Consider the following 19,749-nt stretch of genomic DNA (forward strand, 5'->3'; position numbering starts at 1 on the left):
TGTCTCTGGATGGAAACCAGGCAATTAGAAATACCTCTGCATGTTACCCCCTTAATTTCTGTTGTTCTCCCACTGTTGTGATGTCAACCTGATTTTCTACAGCGGATGAGTAAGGCATTCACTATGCTGCAGTCTGAAATATATAATCAAGCTTCCATTGCATCAGCAGGATGCTTTTCTGACACTGTTAATCAGAAATCGTAATATGTGGCCTTTGTGGAGAATCCCATATGGCTTTCCAACTCGCCCAAACAAGGCTAGAACAGACATTTATCAGTTCCAGCAAATGAGATAGCTTCTGTTTCCCTGCCAAACACCATGCATGAGGTTCAGGATAAAAACGTACAGCAAATATGCATTTGTTCTGAAGAATTAATGTTCCTGGCCTCATACCTGGGCAGATACCAGCTATTCCTGTGAAGAGTTGTTGGGACAACAAAGCCAAATTTAATTGACTGGTCATTATAGACGAAAGTGCAGGAGAAACAGACTAAGGTTTCCCCTATTGTAAGGAGAGGGTCAGCCATCAGGCAGAAGCTAGATTTCTTTGATGATATTCCTTCTTAAAATGCCAAGTCCACACTGTGTATCTTCAGTGTTGCTGAGACATTCGAGGTACATCGCAAGATGTCCCTCAATCTTATCAAAAAAATGATAACAAATATTATTCCTGGACAGACATTGAGTGCCATTATGTTTCAGGAGCACATTATTGTGCATGATTTGAAATAGATGGAATGATCCTGTGGTGTTAATATCCTTTTCTGTTGTCAGTTGGCGACCAATGCATCAACTGCTTTGTTGAACTGTGGTATCAGCCCCATGCAGTGTGACTTATCATCTTTTGGATTCCCTATTACTTAACGTTAGCGACAACTACAAATCTTGCAGTGGGGGTGGCACAATGGCTCAGTGGTTAGCACTGTCACTTCACAGCACCAGAGACCTGGGTTCGATTCCTGCCCTGGGCGACTGTCTGTGTGGAGTTTGCAGATTCTCCACGTGGGTTTCCTCCGCGTGCTCCGGTTTCCTCCAACAATCCAAAGATGTGCAGGTCAGGTGAATTGGCCATGCTAAATTGCCCATAGTGTTAGTGGAAAAATATAGGGAAGGGGAATGGGTTTGGGTGAGTTACTCTTCGGAGGTTCGGTGTTGACTTGTTGGGCTGAAGGGCCTGTTTCCACACTGTAGGGAATCTAATCAGTGTATTTAAGATTATTTAGTGATATCAACATAGGGCAATTCCACTGAGAAACATTGAGAGTGTAGTTACATCTTAAACTGTTAACCTTGAGAAGTTAGGTTATATGTATTTTTATTGTTTCAGAAAACATCTTGTAGGTTTTTGTTTGACACAATAAATGGAGGATAGTTGGGATGTGCAAGTTATGGTTGTCCCTTGCTATAACATGTTTTATTGCGGAAGCTTAACCTTGCTCTGTTTCCTTATTCTGAGAACCGTTTCATATCTAGCGCTCCTTTGGAAGTAAATTTTGATTCCCTTTCTTCTTGAACATTCTGGACCCTGTTTATGGGGCTGTAGCTACCTTTTTTATATACCTGTGCAGGCTATTTAGCTGTGTGGCAACACAGTTGAGCCAGTTGAGTCCATTCCTGTCCTACATGCATGCACTCACATTCTACTTTCTTTCTCATTGGTTAGCAAGCATGGGTTGGAATGATGGCAGATTCTTTTACCTGACTCCCTATCTCAGGGTCTCTGAAACTGATTGCTATGTTCCCACTGCCACTCTAGCTCATAATCAAACTCCATTCACACCATGTAATCCAAGCTACAGCTTTGTGTTTTCAGGAAATAAAAAGCACATCTAGTAATCCGGTTAAAATCTGTTCTCGAAAATAGAAAATACAAAGTCGAGTGGGAGTTGAGTAGGGTGGAGTGGAGTGGGGACACATGGAGTAGCATGTTTTATCGGCATCTTCACCAAGCGTAGAGTCTGGAATATAAACTTAAAAGAACAAAACAAAGGTGGGAATTATATGACATTTTGAGAGAGGAGTAGCTGCATATCCCTGACTCTGTCAACTGAATAAATCCCAGATTGGTTCCTCAGTTTTACTGAACACTGACTCATTTTGTTATCATATTGTGGTATCAGATTTTGATACCATTCTGTGCCAAGTTTTTTTACCCAAGACAGGTATGTCTGCTGTTCTCTGGTTGCTGGCTGATCTCAGCCGAGCAGAAATATTAAGCTTTGCTAGGGACCTGCCACTGGGTGACCATAAATCTTTCTCCCCACAGGAAAAGCGCTTCTTTTAAAACAAAATGCTCTTTAAGTTAGTAGAAGGAAATCCATTACTGAGATGATTCTAGCTGGAATTGGCAAAATGTGGACTTAAGATCTTTTGATGGCTTTAGTACCTCTCTATGAGAGCATATCCCCCCTATAGTACGCTTCATCATTAAGCTGAATGAAGAAATAAATCAGATTCACCAGACTGAATTACAGTAACTTGACAAATAATGCGTAAATTTTATAGCCTGAGTCAAGATGCACTCGGGTAAAGAAATACAGCTTCATGGACTATGGAATCACTGGTGTTGCCGATCAGAGACTAAGACGATCAGTGAACATTATTTCTCAATTTTAAACGTTATGAAGGGATAGAGCCCATACTGCAAGATAGCATGAAGGTTAAAATTAGTAAGAGAAAGACCAAGCAAATTAGTAATTAATATCATCAAACCTAGAATTTAGAGACCCTTCAATTCAAAATGAAGGGCAGGAATTTTGAGGAAAGATAGCCAGACTGCACTTATAAAATATTTTGTCAGTCCTCAGAGAAGTAACTCAAAGAATATCTTGAAGTGAGTGTCCACTATTCTGTAAGCAATCATGGTTGACATCTTGTTCATAAATTTTAAAAAAAGTTAGTCCAATTCTAGTGGTCTTGCCTAAACCAGTAACTGTTCAAAGCATTAGTGAGATCACATCTGGGGAGTATTGCATATAAATTTAGTCCCCTTACTCGAGGAGGGATGTAGTTGTTTTGGAAGCATTTCAGAGGAAGTTCACGGGATTGATTCCAGAAATGAGTTTGTCTTATGGACAGAAAATGAGCAGTTTAGGCCTATACTGTCTGTATTTTTGAATCTAATTGAGGTATATACGATGGTAGAGGGGATTGACAAAGTAGATGTAGAAAGGATGTTCCTTCATGTGGGCAATCTGGAACGAAAGGTTCTCGAGACGATTTTTTGCATGTGGAGAAATTGTGTGTCTCAACGCATTATGAAATTCATGACCCCAGAGTGCAGTGGATGCTGTGACGTTGACTGAATTTCAGGAGGAGATAGATTTTTAATTCATAATGTGTTGTAATGCATTGAAGGATTATGGAGAACAGGCAGGAAGGTGGATTTGAGGCTGAGATGAGATCAGCCATGATCATATCAAAGGATGGAGCAGGCCCAAGGGGCTAAATTACCTACTTCTGCTCCGAGGTCTTATGTTATTTTCACCATCAAAATTGAATTACTTTAGTGTGATCGGAAAACTGGCAAAAATAAGCAATAAAATGATCCCACGTATTCAATAAGCAAAGAAAGCAAAAGTTCAACTCGCAACCTCCGTGGAGGAGTGGGAGATGAAAGCCACTAATTTAGGGTTTTCAGTGGAAAAGTGAGGTTCCTGTGTCTTTCCTGGGACACGAATTTGCAAATGAAAATGCAACATAAAACTGAATTGAGAACAACGAATTCCAAAATTTGATGTTTCTGATCAGATTTCTTTCACAGGATTTCCAGCCTTGCTACTTGATATGAGATAATTTTATTGTAAAATGTTGCCACTTTTCTTAATGCATGTTGATCACAAAAAGTTCAACTTTAATGTTTGAAAAGATAATGCCTGGCATTGATCCATGCAGACCAACAAAGTGACAAGTGATTCCCAAGGTAACTGAGTTTGACTCTGGTCACACTGAAATTGGAAAGCAATAATTTCAAATTGAGCAGGAGTCCTGTGTGCCAAGCTTCTGACTCCTGATCCAGATCATACTGGAAATGTGTTATTGATGAAAGATTAGAATACAATAGCCTGAATTGACGCTGTTCTCCACCTTTAGTTGGGTATGTTGTTGACGATCTCTGACTTGGCTCAAGAGTGACAGCTTAGGATGGTTTATAATCACTGTTTCATCTCAAGAAATGTCACAGCCTTTGAAAGTATTGATCACCCATTTTCTAGTTGCATTACTGTTACTTAGAGGGATCTCTTTGCTACTTATGATGCAATCAGCAATCATATATTTAGAAACTCAGGTCTCTTGAGTGGTGGGGTCCCTACCTCTCAGCCCAAAGTCCCATCTGTTGCAGACGTGTCATAATATGTATTAACAGGTTGATTAAAAATTGACAGTTAGGAGCTGTATTCTTCAGGTGATTCATACTGGAATTGGTAAGAAGGCAGGCGAAGACCTTTGATTAGTTTCATGTTTGTGGATAAAACCAAAGAGAATCACATGATTCTAGGTTGGATCCCAATTCTGTGCTAAGTTAGAGGGTGCAGCAGGACTGTGACTAGAATACTTTGTGAAGTGAGGACCATAAATCAGCCAGAGATCTTTTTCCTGATTACTGCCTGCTGACATGTGTGCACTTGAAGGCAAGTACAGGGATGTCCAAAGCTGTGATGCCAACCACATTTTAACATGCTGTTAAGCCAAGTACTGGGTTGTACAGAAGTGGAAATCTGTTAGAGCTCAAGAAAGCCATAGTCAAAAAATGTGGCACTGGAAAAGCACAGCTGGTATCTGAGGAGCAGGAGAGTTGATATTTCAGGCATAAACCCTTCATCTAGAATGATACCATGCTTGTTGAAGGGCTTATGCCCGAAACATCGACTGTCCTGCTCCTCGGACGCTGCCTGACTTGCTGTGTTTTTCCAGCACTATACGTTTTGCCCCTGATCTCCAGCATTTGCAGTTCTCACTTTCTCCTCAAGAAAGCCATACCCCAGTTCAATATGAACCTGTTCAAAGAAAGGAATTCATACAAATAGACTGTAATGTAAGTTTTCCATACAATAAGTCCTCTCTTAAGTTTGTAGTTGCATTCCTGAAAGTGATTAAAGTTTAAATTCCCATTAGAAGTTGGTCAGTGTTAAAACTGGAATCTGTTTCTTTTGGGCAGGAAAATATCCGTAAGAACTAATGCACAAGTTGAAATACTGTGCCATGAATATGCAGTAGCGTATTTCTAATCGAAATAATTTGCAAAGCTAAAATAAAATAACTCACTATAAAATAAAGCTGTAAAGTTTATGTACTTCCGGACTTTGCTCTGCTGAAAACAACTTTAAAGCATTAAGTTGAAATCAAGTACTTTTCTATATGTCTACAACTCTTAAAATATTTTTTTAAGAACTTTAAGCACATGGAAAAAATGTAATACAAATGTAACTACTGTAAATACACATGTTCATCTGATGAACCTTTTAATTGACCAAGCCCCATCTAATGGCAGAAGATGGTTGGTGCAGTTGTAACTGAAATCCAGAACAATCTTCACTGACAACTGCTACCGCTAGTTGGAGCTCAGAGCTTCACTGCAAATGCAAAATGGTAGTCAGGAGAGGGAGGACGCAGGAGACTTCAAAGGTAAAAAAAGAGGATAGGAACAGGAGCCAGGTGAAGGTGATGTTGAAAATAGAACTGAGGGCAGGGCCGGGAATTAGAGGAAAGCCAAGTAGCCCTTAAGGACTGAGTGTGGGAGTAGAAGACTGGGAAAAAGATGTACAGACCTCAGAACATGAACTCTAAGGCAAACAATATTAAACTGAAACTCATCATATGAATAAATGGCATTATTTTATTAAGAATATTGGAGAGAAATAACTTTTAACTGAGTCAACTTTAATTAGGTTTACCTGTATTCTTTGTAATATTAGTCTTAGTCTGCACATCATCTTGTCTCTTGAGCAACCAACTTTCTATAACCGTGTTCAGTTTTTTTTAAAAAATTAGCTCAAAGAGCTTTCACTTTCAAATGGTTGCTAAGTACTATAGTAACTATCCACTGCACATGTTGTGGCTTGGTTGAGATGGGCATTTTTTCAAATCTAGCCCTATATTGAGGCTAGCAACATTATTTACAAAGGTACATCTTTTCCCACTTGTGGAAGTGTTTTAGACAGGTGGCCACTTATTTCACTGTATTAAGTACATCAGAGCTCCCGGTTTGCCTATTCTTCTTCTTTAGCACCGACAGAAAGCACTCCATAGCTGTATATATTTCTTTGTTTCCCCCATAGAGTTGCAGCTCTCATGTCACAGTTGACAACTGTTCAAATGATTTGTGCAGCGATTCATACCTCCAGCACCGATTTTTATTTTTCAATCTAATCAGCTCTTAATTAGTCAGAAACTCTAAGTATGGTAGTGACAACTTTGAGACATCCACAGCAGCCTTATGCTGATTCATGGTTTATATTTCAGAATATCACTGCTAAATAAAACATGGGAAATTTCCAATGCCACACTGTCTAACAGTGCCTTTCACCAGTAAATTGATTCAGATCATCCTTGAAGCTAAATTGTTAAGAGCTTGGTGGCTTGGGGTATTTAACTGGAATAGTAATTCAGCAAGATAAATCAAGCTTTTCTAGTGATTTTGTCAGTATCGAGGGACTCCAATTGTATGACCTGTGTGAGCATTTCAACTCATAGTGCTTTCATATATTGAACACTAAGGATAGGAAGGTTATAAATAGAGGAGGAATATGTTAGGAAAGATCTGCATTTACTAACCTGATCTTTTTTGGGAGCGACATCAAATCCAGAAATTGAACTGAACTAACCACATATATACTATGGGAGCAAGAACAGGTCAAAGGTGAGGAATCCAGTGACGAGTAGCTCACTTCCTCTTTCCCCAAGGTCTGTCCTCTATCTACAAGGCAGAAGTCAGGAGAGTGATGGAATACTTCCCACTTGCAAGGATAAGTGCAGATCCAAAAGCACTCAAAACTTGACATCATGGAGGACAAAGCACCACATTTGTAAACATTCACTCCATTCACCGCTAACATATAGCTACAGTATACAGCATCTAAAATAAGCATTTCAGTATACAGCCTGCAACTGCTCAAGTGAAATAAAATTAATTACGTAGGAAGGCCAGAAATACAGCCACAGCAACTGAAACAAATAAGACATCAGAATTGGCCAAAAGGCAAAGTATGGTGGGGGTGCCTGAGCCAATGCTGCCTAGGGACAAGTCCTTGCAAGATCTAAACCCAAACAATTGAAACCAGAGAGACACCTAAAAACATTAAGAAGTGTGAAAGGGCAATTTAACCCTTCCTTCCAAACAAACAGCACTAGATGTATGTTTTCTGTTAAGCAAGCCATTAGCAGCATTTCAAGGTGATGAGGCCAATTAATTTGATACTTTTTAGAATTAGAATTAGAATCCCTACAGATTCAGAATTAGAATCCCTACAGTGTGGAAACAGCCCCATCAGCCCAACAAGTCCACACTGATCCTCTGAAGACTAACCTACCCAGACCCATTCCCCTACTCTGTTATCCTATATTTACCCCTAACTAATGCACGCAACCTGTACATCCCTGAATACGATGGGCAATTGAGCATGGCCAATTCACTTAACCTGCATATCTTTGGACTGTGGGAGGAAACCCACGCAGACACAGGAGAACGTTGAACTCCACACGCACAGTTGCCCGAGGCTGGAATTGAACCTGGGGCAGTGAGGCAACACTGCTAACCATCGTGCTGACCTCTGATTGGTCAAGTCCTTGGAAAGTTCCAGAAGGTAGCCAGGAGGGTAAAATAACCCAGCCTGGCAGGACTGTGGGAAGCCCATGTCTCCAGCCTACGCAGAGGTATGTTGGGATATAGCAGCGACAAAGAGATGAAGGTAGGTGAGGACATGGAAACAATCATTATCATGAAAGAGCTAGTGTTTGGCAAGCTAATGGCGCTAAGGGTAGATAAATCTCATGACCCTGATGGAATGCATCTCAGGGTACTAAAAGAGATGGTGGGAGAGATAGCAAATGTACTTATGGTGATTTTCCATAATTCTCTGGACTCTGCGGCAGTTCCAGGAGATTGAAATACAGCAAATATGACACCACTGTTTAAAAAGGAAGGGAAATTATAGACCAGTTAGCTTAACTTCTGTAGTAAAGAAAATGCTTGAGTGTAGTATCAAGAAGAATTGGCATGGCATTTGGACAGAAATTGTCCCATTGGGCATACGCAGCATGGGTTCATGAAGGACACGTCATGCTTACCTAATCTACTGGAATTCTATGAAGACGTTACAAGCATGGTTGTCAATGGGGACCCATTGGATGTAGTATACCGAGATTTCCAAAAGCATTCAACAAGGTGCTGCACAAAAGGCTGCTGTATCAGATAAAGGTGCAAAGTGTAACAGGCAGTATATTAACTTGGTAGAGTGTTGGTTAACTAAGAGGAAGCAAAGAGTGGGCATAAATGAGTGTTTTTCTGGTTAGTAATCAGTGACTAGTGGTGTGCCTCAGAGATCAGTGCTGGGACTGCAATTGGTCACAATTTACATAGATGATTTGGAGTTGGGGACCACGTGTAGTGTGTTAAAGTTTGCAGATGATACTAAGATGAGTGGTAGAGCAAAGTGTGCACAGGACTGTGAAACTTTGCAAAGGGACATAGTTTAAGTGAGTGGGCAAAGGTCGGACAGATGGAGTACAATCTAATAAATGTGAAGTCATCCATTTTGGTAGAGATGACAGTATAAAGGACTGTTACTTGAATGGTAAAAAAAAAATCTCAGCATGCTGCTGTGCAGAGGGACTAGGATGTCCTTGTGCATGAATTACAGAAAGTTGGTCTGCAGGTACAACAGGTAATTAAGAAGGCAAATGGAATATTGTCCTTCATTGCTATAGGGATGGAGTTTAAAAACAGGGAGGTTATGCTGCAGCAATATAGGGTGCTGGTGATGCCACCCCTCGAGTATAGTTTTGGTGCAGTTTTGGTCTCCTTACTTGAGAAAGGATGTACTCTCACTGGAGGGGGTGCAGAGGAGGTTCACTAGGTTGATTCCGGACTGGCTTATGAGGAAAGACTGAGTAGACTCTGATTATATTCATTGGAACTTAAAAGAATAGGGAATTCTTTGAGAAATATATAAAATTACGAAGGGAATTAGGAAGCCTCAAGGTTAGGGGGAGCAGTTTTAGGACTGAGTTGAGAAGGAACTTCTTCACCCAGAGGATTGTGAATTTGTGGAATTCCCTGCCAAGTGAAGTAGTTGAGGCTTCCTCAGTAAATGCTTTTAAAACGAAGACCGACAATGTTTGAACAGTAATGAGATTAATGGTGATAGTGAGAGTCATAGAGATGTACACCTTTGGTCCAACTTATCCATGCCGACTAGATATCCCAACTCAATCTACTCCCACCTGCCAGCACCTGGCCCATATCCCTCCAAATCCCTCTTATTCATACATCCATCCAGATGCCTTTTGAATGTTGCAATTGTACCAGCCTCCTCCACTTCCTCTGGCAGTTCATTCCATACACGTACTACTGTCTGTGTGAAAATGTTGCACCTTACGTCTCTTTCACCTCTCACCCTAAACCTATGCCCTCTAGTTCTAGACTCCCCCATCCCAGGGAAAAGACTTTGTCTATTTATCCTATGCATGCCCCGCGTGATTTTGTAAATCTCTATAAGGTCACCCCTCAGCCTCTGATGCTCCAGGGAAAACAGCCCGAGCCTACTCACCCTCTCCCTATAGCTCAAATCGTCCAACCCTGGCAACATCCTTGTAAATCTTTTCTGAACCCTTTCAAGTTTCACAACATCTTTCCGATAGTAAGGAGACCAGAACTGCATGCAATATTCCAACAGTGGCTTAACCAATGTCCTGTACAGCCGAAACATGACCTCCCAACTCCTGTACTCAATACTCTGACCAATAAAGGAAACGCCTTCTTCACTATCCTATCTACCACTTTCAAGGATCTATGAACCTGCACTCCAAGGTCTCTTTGTTCAGCAACACTGCTGAGGACCTGACCATTAAGTGTATAGGTCCTGCAATGTTTGCTTTCCCAAAATGCCGCACCCCACATTTATCTAAATTAAACTCCATCTGCCACTTCTCAACCCATTGGCCCATCTGATCAAAATCCTGTTGTAATTTGAGATAACCTTCTTTGCTGTCCACTACACCTCCAATTTTGGTGTCATCTGCAAACTTACTAACTATATGTCAGAGTGGAGCTGAGGTCACAAAAAGATCAGCTATGATCTTATTGAATGACGGAGCAGGCTTGAAGGGCCAGATGGTTTACTCCTGCTCCTAGGTCTCATGTTCTTATGATGAAAGGAAGAGTTTTTTTTTTAATTTCTGCCTGCTTTACGTAGCTGAGAAGGACCAACACAATGTTGTGTCAAATGCTCTGGATCAGGTGTATGCCATCTTTTCTCCTCCGCATTTCTACTTTCTACAGTACGTCAGACAAGTGTTGAGTGGTCTGCAATGAGCTTAGGTTAACCACGGTAAGTGAGGTATCGAATCTGTTGTCTAATATCCCAGCAAGGAACTGGAGCAATAATCTGTCTGACTGTTATCCTTCCGAACTTGAGGTGACTGAGATCTATTGCAGCCCAAACCTTACATCTCAACCAAAATGCCACAGGTGGAGAATAGAACCCAAAACTCTGAGCTGTTTGCAGTTGAACTGGTCTTTTGCTTAAGATACCAAATCAAAACAGATTCAAAATAACTTGCAAGTGAATTTTCTGTTATCGAACCCAGACAATTATGCAGTTCTGTAGATCACAGACTATCAGCTGAAATCGTTGAGTTTCAGTTTTAGTCAGGATTTTGATACCTTAATCTGGCATGTTCCATTCAAGACAGTGCACCAAATATAATTTCTGATAAAGTCATGGTTGTTTTGAGTTGATAAGTTCAAGCCTTGGGATTAATGTTTACCATCAAATTGTGAAATACATCCATTATAATGTTGAAGAATTTAGCATTTGTTCTTTATATCCTCAGGTCGCTTGGCTTGGCTCGTGTATATAGTTGGTGCTGTCATTGGAGGCAGGTTAACCTTTACTTGCACTGATGAACAAGATTCAATGGATGGAGAATTAGTTTATCGGTAAGTTATTGTTTTCTTTTTGAAATATGCTATTTTTGTAAACTTGGAAATGCCATTTATGATGAGATATGGATCATATCATATAAAATTACATGGTATGAACTTTGTCTCAAGGTGCTGTCCTTCCACAGATGAAAGGATTAAACTCTCTGAGGATCTCTTTGTTTCTTTGAATTTTGAGTGATACTTTGATGATCATTACTGTTTATGGATTAAACGGAGAGGGTGTCTAGTTTCAATGACTCGAGGAATATTTACCAATTGACAATAGCTACTTACTGCATCAGTCCAGATAAGTATGTAATTTAGTGTTGGGATACTCTTGTGGTACAGTAGTAGTGTCCATACCTCTGAAGTTAAAAGTCTTACCTGTTGCAGAGGTGTGTAATGACATTTCTCTGAACTGGTTGACTAGAAGATGTCTATAATTTAGTGCAGTACTAATGGAGTGATACATAATTGGAGATGTGCTATTTTCCAATGCAATGTTCAGTTGAGGCCTGGCTTAGCAGGTGGAAGTTGTATATTCTTTGGCCATTGTCAAAAGTAGACTAGACAGTTGTCCTGGTATCCTGCATTATCAACAACACCAAAACGATGTACGTATTTAGGCATTCATCTTGATTGCTTTTTGTGGGACCTTGCTGACACCTGACCTCAAATGAAAATTTTTGTTGATAAGCCATTTTCAGATGTGATGTAGCACTAGATACATTTTATTTTTATTTTTGATCAGTGATCTTGTTCTACAATCATAATATAAAACTATGTTCAAGACATAACCTCTTGATACTTTTTGCTTTCTTATGTACACTTTTGAAATCCCTCTCAGTTATCCTCTTTCAAACTCTGCGTATGTTGAATATTTACAGTTTTCATATATGCAAACATGGAGTGCTGTTGGAATGTTTGTCAGTTTTAAACATGTATCAGAATTTTCAAGCATCATCAAAGAAAGCTGCAGTTCCTTTTTTTAACTCAGTTATAATTAACAAGCAATCAAAACACTTGGAAAGCTGAAACGGAGTTGTCAAAACTAAACAAACCAATTGCTTGAAAGAATTTAAACCCGTTACCTGACAAATTCACTACTTCCTCTTGTTAAAATTAGATATAAAAGTTGAAAAATGAGTTGACAATTTCAGGTATAGCACAGTTTATTTTATTTGTCCCTACAAGAATTGAAGAAACAAATCGGCTACTGGAGCTTTTATTCATTGTTCTCAAAGAAAATGTCTGGCCATGCGGGCCTGTTATATGCAAAGTTTTTTTTCTTGAAGACAAATTTTGACTGTATGTTTTAAGATAAAGGAGTTCTTGTGTTCATGGTTGAGTATTCCTATCATTGCACTTAGATAATTAGAAATTGTGTGTGTGTGGCAGTGTGTGAAAGCTGTTCTTTTCCCTTTCATTTCCTTCCATGCCCATGTCTTCTTCTGATCTCACCCTTGCTTTATTTTAACAATGTCCTTCAACCTTCCTCTCTGACCTTAGCAATTTGTTCTTAACAAAGACCTCATATACATCCCGTTATGCCCCACCTTGATGAGGTTTGTACACTCTGAAGCGGTCTCCTGCATCACCTCCATGCTTATTTCTTTGTCCTCAAAGTTTCCCTTGTACAGTGGACTTGCTCCCCCCTCCAGTGCAGTGAAACCCTGTTTAAAGTTGCCTATTTTAAGTCATTTTGCTATATTGTCTGTTTCCATCAGGTGAAAAGTGGAACTGGATACTCTGTCCAACACGAAGCTGTACCTTCATCAATTAAAAATTATGTTAACTATGTTCTGCTGTTAACAAGAAATAGCCAAGCAACAAGGTTTCTTGAGTTAAAGAAATAAATTTATGATCTGTTAAACCTTAGAAATAATACAAATGTAACATCAAGCACACAACTACTGTAACCACATCTGGACATACACACACAGAGTTAAAAGGAAATTGTCTAATACAAAGGAAAATTACAAAGTTTAGAATTCTTTGGTTAATTTTTTGGCTTAGGCTGTTTAGCTGGTAACTTGCATGTAGCCAGTTGTGGTGAATGTTTCAGAAAGTGAAAAGATCGTGGTTTGCAGTCTCTATTCTTTTCAGGCTTATTGCATTTTGCAAAACTGGGTGTCACTTCGAGAAGAGTGAGTCAGGAGAAAGGGTCTTTGTTCTAGATGTTACTACAAGTTCCTGGATATAACGCTATCTTTCTGAATCCTTGTAGCAAAAGCTACAGATAATCATGCTTCTCCTAAGAGTGGGTTTTGAACTGGTTATTCACCAACTCTGGGGCAATCCATTTGCAGCAGCACCTGTAGTTGTGAAGTCTCCTCTTCATAGACATTCAGAGGTCTTATCGAGATTTGTAAATTCCAGATGATGAATTTCGATGTCCAGATAATTGCTTCTTAGATAGTCTTTTCAGATTGAGTCTCAGCCATCCTTCATGATGTGGTTGTATGCTTGTAATGTCACTGGACTAATAATTCAGAGTTTCAACCTAATGTCCTGGATCATGGAATCAAATCCCACTAAATCGAACAGATGAAATTTGAATTCAGTAAAAATCTAGAATGAAAGCTGGTCTGATGGCAGCCATGTAACCATTGTCAAGTGTGTTAAAGCCTATCTGATTTAGTAATGTCTAATAGGGAAGGAAAATAATCAGAGCCGGAGATGTGTTGCTGGAAAAGCGCAGCTTATGCCCGAAACGTCGATTCTCCTGTTCCCTGGATGCTGCCTGACCTGCTGCGCTTTTCCAGCAACACATCTCCGGCTCTGATCTCCAGCATCTGCAGACCTCACTTTCTCCTCAAGGAAAATAATCATCCTGACCTGTTCTGGCCTACATGTGACTCCAGAACCTCAGCAAAGTTGTTGACTCTTACCTGCCATCTGAAATGAACCAGCAAATTACTCAGTTGCTACAAAGCCTAAATAATGGAATGAAACTGGATGGACCTCCGAGAATTTACCTCAACACCATAAACAATGATGGAAAAGTCGGTCTGCTGACCCTGCAACTCCTAGCATCTGGGGGCACGTGCCAAGATTGGGACTGCTGTCCCACAGACTGGTCAAGCAACAGGGTCTGTGGTGTGGTCTGTGTGGGCATGTATTTTTATCCACTATTCGATTCTGCTCCGCTTTGTAGGCTATAATGTTATTGTAGGCTATGCCACAAATGGCAGGTGTTCGTGTGGTTAGTTTGAGTCTGTAGCTGAGTCCAGTATTGCCTCTTGGCATCTCTAATGGCCTTACAGAGGTTGTATCTGGATTTCCTGCAAAGATAAGGGTCATCTGACTGGACTTCAGTAGGTAATGGATCTCCCAGTTCATCCATGGTTTCTGGTTGTGGAAGATTCAGGTTAACTTCTTTGGCACAGAGTCTTCTACACACTTGCTAATAAAGTCTGTAATGGTAGCGACATGCTTATTTAGATTGGCTGCTGTGTTCTTGAATATGGACTTGTCTTCACAATGAGGATGCGTTCCATCATGTGTTAAATTAGATCAATTTCTAAGAGATCAAGACTGGGCATCCATGACCATCAGCAACAGAATTTTATTCAACCGCAATCTGTAGCCTCATGGCCTGGTATATCGTCCTGTCTACCATCACCATTAAGCCAGGAGATCAATCCTGTTTCATTGAAGAGTGTAGAAAGGTACCTGCCAAATGTAGAAATGAAGTGTCAACCTGGTGAAATTGCACCTGAGGACTATTTACATGGCAAAGAGAAGTAGTTGAGAAGGTTAAATAATTCTGCAACCAATTGATCAGATCTAAAATCTGCAATCCTGCCTCATTCAATTGTGAAGGTTGGTGGATAGTTAAACAACTAACAAGCGAACAGACTGCCACAAATATGCTCATTGCCAACAATGAAGAGCCCAGCACATCTGTACAAAAGATGAGACTGAACCATTTGCATCCATCTTTAACTGGAGTGGGTGATCCATCTCATTGATCTTCTGAGGTCCCTAGCATCATATATACCAGTTTTCAATCAATTCAATTAAATCTTCATGATATCAAAAAATAGAGTCATTAGGATCTCCAGCACAGAAAAACAGCCCCTTGACCCATCATGCCACACTGGTCTGAAGCAATCACCTAACTATTCCGGTCCCACTTTCCAGCACTTGCCTATACCCTGGTGTGTTTCGCACTGCAAGTGCACATCTAAATGCTTTTTAAATATTATGAAGATTTCTGCCTCTACCATCTGTGGATTCCAGATGCCCATATCCTTGTGGGTGAAACAAAATGTCCTCACATCTCTGCTAAACCTCCTCAACCTTTAACTTTAAATCCATGCCCCCGGTCATTGTTATCCCCATCAAGGCGGAAAGTTTCTTCATGTTGATGCTTTCTGCGCCCTCCTAATTTTATACATCTCAATCATATCCCTTCTCGATCTCCTCTGCTCGAAGGAAAATAACACTAGTCTGTCAAATCTTCCTTCATAACTGAAACTTTCCAGCCCAGCCAAGATCCTTGTAAGTCTTCTCTGCACTTTTTCCAGTGTACTCTCATCCCTCCTATATTGTCGATTCCAGAACTACACACAGGACTGTTCTTAAACTCTACTTATCTATTAAAGGCAAGTATACCATATGTCTTTTGAACCACTTTATCCACCAAACCTGATACTGGACGGGACCAGTGTACATGCACACTAAGCTCTCTCTGATCCTCGGTACTTCTCAGGGGTCCTACCAAATATCATGTATTCCCTTGCCTTATTTTTCCTGTCCCAAGTTCACACTTATCCAGATTGAATTCCATTTGCCACTGATCAGCCCACCTAATCAGCCCATATATATTTTGAAGTCTATAAAGTTCAGCTCCTCACTATTTAACACATATTCAAATTTTATATTATCTTGAACTTGCTGATCAACCCTCATGCATCCAAATCTAAATCGTTTCTATAAATTACAAGTAACAAGGTGCACAACACTGATTCCTGGGATCCTGCTGAACACAGACTTCCAGTCAGAAAAACACTCCAACAATCACCCTTTGTTTCCTGCCATTTCAGCAATTGTGGATCCAATTTGCTGAATTCCTTTGATTTTCTGGGCTCTTCCCTTGCTGTCAGTCTTCTTTGCAGGACCGTATTAAAAGCCTTGCAGCAACCCAATTAGATGACATCAAAAGCATTGCCTTTATCTACAAACTTGGTCATCTCTGAAAAATTCAAACATGTTGGTCAGACATGACCTCCCCTAAACAAAGCCATACTGACTGTCTTGATTCATCCCTTGGAGATGCCGGTGTTGGATTGGGGTGTACAAAGTTTAAAAATCTCACAATACAAGGTCCAACAGGTTCAATTGGAAGCTCTAGCTTTTGGAGAGCTGCTCCTTCATCAGATGGTTGTGGAGTACACAATTGTAAGACAGAGAATTTATAACAAAAGTTTACAGTGTGATGTAATTGAAAAATACTTTGTTTGTTAAACTATTCTATACCTGACTTCTATACCTTCTCACTTGTGAGCACCGGCCCAAAGTATTCATTTAGAACCCTACCTACACCCTCTATCTCCACGTACCCCAGATTACCTCTGTGATCCTTAGTGGACACCTTACTCTTCCCTTTGTTATCCTTTTGTCCTTAACAAACAATCAAAGTATTTTTCAATGTATGATTTCAGTTACATCACAACTGTAAACTTTTGCTATAAATTCTGTGTCTTACAATTGTGTACTCCCCAACCACCTGATGAAGAAGCAGCGTTCCGAAAGCTAGTGCTTCCAATTAAACCTGTTGGACTATAACCTGGTGTTGCATGATTTTTAACCTTGATTCATCCCAGCCTCTCCAATTACATTTTGATTTTTCTCTCAGAATTGCTTCCGATGGCTTCCCTACCCCTGAGATTAGACAACAATGTCTGTAGTTTCCTGGCTTATCGCTAGCTCTCTTCTTAAATAACAATACCACATCGCCAGTCTTGCAGTACTCTGGCACTTCTTTTGTGGTCAGACAGAAATTGAACATTTTTGCAAGTGCCCCTGTTATTTCCTCCCTTGCCTCACTCACCTGGCCCTAGAGATTAATTTACTTTAAAGCTTGTCAGACTACTCAGAATCTCCTTTCTATGTTAATTTCTTAATTGTATCACAGGCCTCCTTGATTTCTATACCTTCTCACTAGTGAGCACTGATCCAAAGTATTCATTTAGAACCCTCTGTCTCCATGCACAGGTTACCTCTGTGATCCTTAATGGACTCTACTCTTCCCTTAGTTATCCTTTTGTCCTTAATGTGCCTATAAAACAAATTAGGATTTTCTTTTATCTTACCTACCAATATATCTTCACATCCCCTTTTATCTCTCCTCATCTCCCTTTTACATTCCTCTTGCGCATTTTATTCTCCTCCAGGGGCTTCTGCTGTTTTGAGTTCTTGGTATCTGTCATAAGCTTCTCTTTTTCTTTTAATGAAATGATGTATAGCCTTTGATATCCAGGGTTCATAGGATTTGTTGGTCCCACCCTTCTGATTTTTTTGAATATCTTGGCCCTGTACGTTTCTAGTTTCCTTCTTGAATGCATTGCTCTGAGCCAAATTTTCTTCAAAGTAAATCTGCTCCCAGTGCATGCTGGCCAAATCATATCTGATTTTATTAAAATCAGCCTTTTCCCCAGTTGCGAACTTTGATTTCAAGCCCATCCTTGTCCTTTTCCATAATGATTTTAAATCTATCAGAGTTGTGATTGGTATCTGCAAAATGCTTCCCAAGTGATACTTCAACCACAAGAGGCCTTGTGGCTTAAAAGCCTGCTCCTGATGTATTTTAACTATTCTGCACCCTCCGAACCTTTCATACTTTGTGTACCTTAGTTAGTTAGGAAAGTTGATCCACTACTATCACTACCCTATAACTGTCTGAAACGGCTAAAGGCTGTAGAACATAGAACAGTACAGTACAACAATGGGCCCTTTGGCCCACCACGTCTGTGCTGACTATGATGTCAATTTAGATTAATCGCATCTGCCTCCACATGGAACATAACCCTCTATTCCCTGCCTGTTCATGTGTCTGTCTAAATGCGTGTCAAATGTTGTTTTTATGTATCACCTTCCTGGCACTGTGTTCTAGGCACTGTGTTCCGGATGGGATGTGATGGCCTAGTGGTATTATTGCCAGACTGTTAATCCAGAGATCCAGATAATGTTCTGGGGACCTGCGTTTGAATCCTGCCATGGCAGATGGTGGAATTTGAATTGAATTTAAAAAATGAGGAATTACGAGTCTAATGATGACCGTGAAATCATTGTCAATTGTTGGAAAAACAGATTGGTTCACTAATGTCCTTTAAGGAAGGAAATTGCCATCCTTATCTGATCTGGCCTACATGTGACTGAAGGCGCACAGCAATGTAGCTGACTCTTAACTACCCTCTGGGCAACTAGGGATGGGCAATAAATGCTGCCTAGCCAGTGATGTCCCCATCCCATGAATGGATAAAGAGAACAAAAACCTAAAACCCTCTGTATATAACACTTACCTTGCATGTCTACTTCAAACTTTTCCCCTCTCATGTTAAACTTATGTTCCCCCAGTATTTAACATTTCCACTCTGGGAAAAAGATTTTGACCAATCTATGCCCTCATAATTCCATTATACTTTTATCAGGTTGCCCCTCAGTCTTTGATGCTCGAGCGAAAAATGTATAAGTTTGTCCAAGCTCTCCTTATAGCTACTGCAATTCAATCCAGACAACATCTTGGCAAACCGCTTTTGCATTGACTCCAAAGCCTCCATATCCTTTCTGTGGTGTGGTGACTAGAACTGCACGTAATAATCCAAGTAGAGCTTAACTGAAGTCGTATACAGCTGCAAGATGACTTGCCAACTTTACTCAATGCCTCAATCAAAGAAGGCAAGCATGCTGTTTTGTCTTTACCACCTTATCCACTTGTGCTACCAATTTTAGGGAGCTACGGACTTATACTCCAAGATCCCACTGAATATTAATGGTTCTGTCATACTTTCCTCTTGCGTTTGGTTTTCCACAATGCATCACATCACACTTGTCCAGATTAAACTCCATCTGCTATTTGTCTGCCCAACTTTTCAAATGATGCATATCCTGCTATATTCTTTGGGGACCTTCCTCACTATTCACAACTCCACTAATTTTCATGTTATCTGCAAACTTGCTATTTAACATTTTCATCCAAATCATTTATGCATATTATGACAGAGGTCTCAACACTGATTCTTGAAGAATACCACTAGTCACAGACCTCCAGTAACACCCTTCCTCACCTATCCCCTGTTTTCTATGATGTATCTAGATAGTAGAATGGATAAGGGTCCTGACAACATTCCGTCAAACATCCTGAAAACTGGTACTCCAGAATTAGCCAAAGTAGCAGATGCATGGGAGCACCCCCACCTGCAATTTGCCGGTCCGTGACTTGGAATTCTGTTTGTTCCCAGTGTGGCAACGCTGACACTTTAGAGGTTATTTTTGTCCTTTTGTTTTGAAGAGAGTTCATAAGGCAGAGGGGTGGAGCTGTCTCTAAGAAAGTACATATAAACAGTTTGAGAGGTCTTAGGGTTTGTTTTTAAAGTTGG

At 40.3% G+C, this 19,749-nt stretch overlaps 1 protein-coding gene across 1 annotated transcript in view; it reads left to right on the forward strand.

The window, feature by feature from the left end:
- The window catches only part of LOC122556776 (ran-binding protein 17-like), a 1,080,295-nt gene that overhangs the window by 310,438 nt on the left and 750,108 nt on the right, over positions 1-19,749 (forward strand). The window contains exon 13 of the mRNA XM_043703926.2: positions 11,053-11,158. Within this exon, the coding sequence (XP_043559861.2) occupies positions 11,053-11,158 (106 nt within the window). The remainder of the gene's footprint in view (positions 1-11,052; positions 11,159-19,749) is intronic.

This window comes from Chiloscyllium plagiosum, unplaced genomic scaffold (assembly GCF_037043375.1).
Source record: "Chiloscyllium plagiosum isolate Xiang-an unplaced genomic scaffold, Cpla_swu_hap1 HiC_scaffold_16, whole genome shotgun sequence".
Taxonomy (NCBI): domain Eukaryota; kingdom Metazoa; phylum Chordata; class Chondrichthyes; order Orectolobiformes; family Hemiscylliidae; genus Chiloscyllium; species Chiloscyllium plagiosum.